Here is a 5,244-nt window from a genome sequence, read left to right as displayed (position 1 = left end):
ATGAATGAAGCAGAAGTCCTTAACTCACAGTTAAATGACGCTGTGTACGACCAGGACAAAGAAGCTGTGCTGGAGCTGCTGGAGCAAGGGGCAGATGTGAATTCCAAGGTGGACCATGGCTGGACACCCCTACAGACCGCAGTGAGAAAGGGTGATGAGGAGCTGGTCCGGCTTCTGCTGGCCAGGGGAGCTTCCGTGCACGCCAGGAAGGACAATGGTGGCACTGCCTTTACCGAGGCAGGGATCGCAGGGAACGTGGAGATCCTGAAGCTCCTCCTGGAGCGTGGCTCAGACATCAACGAGCAGGACAACAACGGCTTCACAGCCTTCATGGAGGCTGCGTGGTACGGGAAGGAGGAAGCCTTGAGATTCCTCTACAGCAGAGGGGCAAAGGTGAACTTGAGGAGGGAGGCCAGTGAGGAGAGAGCCAAGCTGCACAAAGGAGGTGCCACAGCACTGATGGACGCTTGCAGGGAGTGCCACTTCTCAGCTGTGAAAATCCTGGTCCAGGAGATGGGGGCTGATGTGAACATCCGTGACAACAGAGACAGGAACGCCCTGATCCACGCCCTAAAGAAGGACTCAGATAAAAGAAGGCATGAGTCACCTGTGCCCATAGTTAGTTTCCTGCTGGAGCACGGTGTGGATGTGAAGAGCAAAGATGAATGTGGGAAAACTGCCCTCATCCTGGCTGTTGAAATGGAGAGCCCGGAGCTGGTGACAGCTTTGTTGGAGAAGGATGAGATAGACATTGATGATGCAGATGAGGAAGGCAACACAGCCCTGATGGTGGCTGTGAACAAAGATAATTGCAGAATAGCAAAGCTGTTGTGTGAAAAGGGAGCGAGGACTGACCGTGGGAACCTGATGAGGGTTGCAAGGAACAATCGCTCTTCCAGCATGGAAAACCTTCTTCGTGAGCACAAGGTCAGGCTCGCCCCAGAGACCCCCAGAGCGTGGGAGCCAAACAGCAAACGCTGGAGGGCCCAGCTGAAAAAACTTGATCAAATGTATCGCCCCATGATTGGCAAACTGAAGACATTTCCATACTTCCAGCAGAAAATTCAGGATGGCATCTACCTTGGGCTCCACGGAGGGACAGAGGTGGCAGTGCAAATAACCTGCAGCACAGAGGGTGACAAAGAGAAAGAGTTCCTTGAAAAATGTTCTCACAGCGAACATCTACTGAAGCTCTTCCAGTCCGAGAAGGAAAAAGGCTGCATGTACTTGTGCTTCCCACTCTGGGAGAAAAACCTCCAGGAGCACCTGCAGGACCCTGAAGGCCAGAAGGATTACAAAGCTGCTCTGAAGATCATCTTCCAAGCACTGAGAGAGCTGCACTCCCTCGGATTTGCTCACCAGGATCTACAGCCCGGGAACTTCGTAATAGGTTATGCTTTGCTTTCCTTATGTTTTTGTTTTGCTTTCTTTGTGTTTTTCTCTCCCTGAAATTTAGAGAAGGTGCTTCACAGCTGTCTGTAAAAGTAGAGATGGCTTTGTGCTGAATGGGGTGGTTTAGATCTCCTCTTTAAATAAGTACAAATAGGCCCACAGAGAGAACAAGCTTACACATCCCTTTAGCTCTGCAGGCAGACCAACCCATCACAGGTGCTTCCAGAGAACTGTTTTTTAAAGAAGGGGGCATCCAGAAGTCAGCAATGGACCGTATGAAGGTTTGCCACCTTTATTTGCTAACAATTTCTCTTATTTCCCCAGATTTAGGTGGTAAAATTTATTTGGCGGACTTTGGTAGTGAAAGAAGGTCGATTGAAGGCCAAGAAGAATTTGTAAAGTCAGATTTACAGGTAAGCTCTCCGTGAACCAGCCTGTGGTTTAAAATGTTGGGTGCTCTGTAGCTGTGGGTCCTAGGGAAAGGCTTTTTGCATTCCCAACTAGAAAATGCTTTCATTTGTGGGGAAATCAGCGTAGGGACAGATGTTGCATAAGAGGGATGTTGATTTGGATGCCCATCTCCTCTGTCCTTGTGCACACAGCTTCGAGGTTTGTACTGGGTGTGTGTCAAGTCTTAACTTCTTTTTGCCAGGGTTGGGATGAAATGTGTAAGATGGTATTTCTTGTTGGGACTCAGATGTTTATTAGTTCTTATCCATGTCACAGTCTCACAAACCCTGAGTTCTACAGCACTTCACTCTAACAAACTAAAAATGGAGCCATGTCTCTCTCTCTACAAGGCCTTTTAAGGATAAACTGTCCAATTAAGAAGTGACACCTGAATTATTTTCACTTTTAACCCAATAGCCAACCACCCATGCCTGCAATGTGGACTTTTTTATCCAATTACACAAAACCACCCAGACCCATGGAGAGGAAGGTGAAGAAGGACCAGTCACTGCCCTAAAACCTCCATCTTGCTTTATAGATATTACTATATTCTAGAACCTTAAACTCTAAGTTTTCCACCATGTGATATTGTACACTTTTAATCAAACTCCACACCCACAATCCCAGTTCTATCATTCCATTTTGGAAGCCTTCTCCACGGCCTCAGGTCAATGCAGAGTTCTCTTGGGGGTCAGTGCCTGTCAACGCAGAAAGTCTAAAATTCTCAGTAACCAGGGTTCCAACAGGTGTGTATTTTACACTTCTGGGCCCCTGCAGGATTTGGGGATACTAGTCCTCTTCCATTGGGCTGCAGGCTGGGTGCCTGTGGCATGGGAGCAGTGATGTCTCTTTGCAGGCCCTGGGCAGGCTCGTGCTCTACGTTTTAACAGGGGGTAGGAAACCCCTCCAGCAAGTTGGAATTGAGGATTTGCCTCGCAATTCCCCAGATTACACAGAGGCTCGGGACCTTGTACAAAGCCTGTTCTCTCCTGATGAACGAGGCTTGGAAGGGTTGAGCAAACATCCCTATTTCTGGAGCAATCAGAGGTAAGGCCTGGGAGTACAAAGGAGGTGGAATTCTGGTGGAATTGCCTGTAGTGCTGGGAACAGTTAGGTACCACTGCAGCTAATGAAGCTTCTCATCCCACAGCAGGTTCAACTTCCTGAAGAGTATATGGAATAAAATCAAAGATGACCGAAAAAGAAAAAGTATTTTTCGAGATCCTAAGGCTTTTCCTTATCCACAGTGGACCAAAATGGTAATCCTCTTCAGTTTGAATTGGTTTCAGGTTTGAGCTAGACATTCAGGCAGAAGATTTTCTGAGTGTTTAAAAATGGAACTGGAAAAAGTAGCCCCACACAAAATACACACAACTGGAAAAAACAATTCAGTTGAAGGCACATAGTCAGAAGATGCTGATGCTAAAGGGAGCTCTGCTAACTGGGGTGGTAAAAGGAGTTGTTCATTATTGAATTGGCTGGCAAACCTTCAAATTCTATTGGTTTTTGGGGGGTGTGAAAGGCAGGGAATAATCTGTGTGATTTCTTTCAGATTGACAAGGATGTTTTATATGTCATGGAACACCCCAGGAATGCAAAACCTACCAAATACGGAAATGATGTCACCCAACTCCTGAGGCTCATGAGAAACATGGATGAACACAAAGATGAAGGGTAAGTGTTCTCACCCTTGCCCCTGCCATGGTCAGAGAGTATCCTGAGCTGGAGAGGACCCACAAGGATCACCAAGTGCTGTCTTTGCCCAGGACAAGCCCAAGAATCCCTACCACGTGCCTGAGAGATCTGCCCAAGATGAAAGTGAAAGGCACACGGAGGTGCTGGAGGAATAGCCAAAAAAAAAAAAAAAAAAAAAAAAAAAAAAAAAAAAAAAAAAAAAGGGGAAAAAAAAAATATTGAGGAGTAGAAAAATTGCAGCTCTGGTGTTTCTAGGAAATATCTCCAAGTTATCAGAAAGCCTCCCTGGAATGGCTTTTTCTCTGCAAGGGCATCCTCGAATATTGACCCCTTGGACAAGCTTTAAAAATCCTGTTTGCTTTTGTTCTCTTTCAGGATCACCAACAAAATAGGAGACTATGCTGAGTATTTCCTGGAGGTTTTCCCAGAACTTACCACCTACGTGTACAACAGTTTACGGCAGAACCCCACCTGCAGCCATCTCGCAGACTTCCAGGACCCTTCTCTGTAGGATGTCACTGCCTCCCGTGCCATGTCTGATCCCACCATCACTCTTTTATTTCTTATTTATTCACCTGCAGAAGAGCTGAAGAGGTGGGTAAGGAGTTGGGATAAAGCACACCCAGGGACAGAGTACGGAGGACTTAAATTAGGAAAGATTCCAAAGAGTTTGGTGCAACAGCCACGAGCTTTGGATGTTCTGATTTGCACTGTGATTATATGTTGATTATGGAAATAGTTTTCAGGTGTTGAAAAGGTTGTTTTTTGTGGGGTTTTTGTATTTTTTGGTGGTTTTCTGGGGTTTTTGTGTTTGTGGGGTTTTTTTTTTTTTGTAGTTTGTTGGTTTTTGTTTTGTTTGTTTGTTTGTTTTTTGTTTGTTTGTTTTTTGGTTTTTTTGTTGTTTGTTCCCACCCAAACTGTTATTCTTTCAATGACCCCATGGAGAAACAAACTTGAAATAAACTTGAATAGAAAACTGACTCTATGCTCCTTTAGGAACGAGGTTCCCCCATCCCCTCTGCACATGAAGGGAAGTTCTGCAGCACTGTCAAAGCACCAGCTGCATCAGTGCTCCTGCCTTGGAGCAAAGGTCCTCCTGAGGGTCCTGGGAACCTTTAAAATACATTATGGAAGTGTGACTACACAACTGATGATGGGAAAATGCAACCTGGAGAATGCTGACTCCTCTTGCACCAATATTTTTGGGGTTTTTACCTTTCCTCCCTGTTTTTTTGTTTTTCTTTCTTGCTCACTGTGCCTTTCTCATGCCCAGAAGGCAGGAGGACACCCAGAGATGCTGAGTCTCAGCAGTGGGGGGAAGCAGGGGGCTATGGGGTGCCCCGTGCCATGGCAACATTTCTGCTCTTGCATGAAGAGAAGTGAGGCCACGGGCTGGGCTCCTCCAGCCTCCTGTGAAATGCCACATTTCCTGCTTTCTGTGACCTTTGCAACTTCTTCCATCAGTGTGCTAATCCACTGAAGGGCTGGGTCAGGATAGGCATATGAGCCTGCACTGTGGCTGAGGCACTTTCCTTAATGGTGAGAAATGAGTGAGTTTTCTATTATTTTTTATTATTTCTTTTTGTCACTGTCATCTACAAAATACGCTGTGTTTAAAAGAGATCCATGCAAATATTTCATTAACATGCTTTAAACATCACTGCATATTGTCCCAGTATGAAGAAATAATGTCAGGGCTCTCAGAAT

The 5,244-nt window shown here is 45.9% G+C and overlaps 1 protein-coding gene across 1 annotated transcript; it reads left to right on the top strand.

The window, feature by feature from the left end:
- Positions 1–4,048, top strand: RNASEL (ribonuclease L). The gene is made up of 6 exons (XM_041420117.1): positions 1–1,390; positions 1,717–1,805; positions 2,699–2,889; positions 2,993–3,101; positions 3,395–3,516; positions 3,913–4,048. The coding sequence occupies exons 1-6, from the start codon at positions 1–3 to the stop codon at positions 4,046–4,048; spliced, it is 2,037 nt and encodes a 678-aa protein (XP_041276051.1).
- Positions 4,049–5,244: the final 1,196 nt, after the last annotated feature.

This window comes from Onychostruthus taczanowskii, unplaced genomic scaffold (genome assembly GCF_017590055.1).
Source record: "Onychostruthus taczanowskii isolate IOZ18803 unplaced genomic scaffold, ASM1759005v1 scaffold63, whole genome shotgun sequence".
Classification (NCBI taxonomy): Eukaryota; Metazoa; Chordata; class Aves; order Passeriformes; family Passeridae; genus Onychostruthus; species Onychostruthus taczanowskii.
This window is presented reverse-complemented; position numbering and strand designations above follow the sequence as displayed.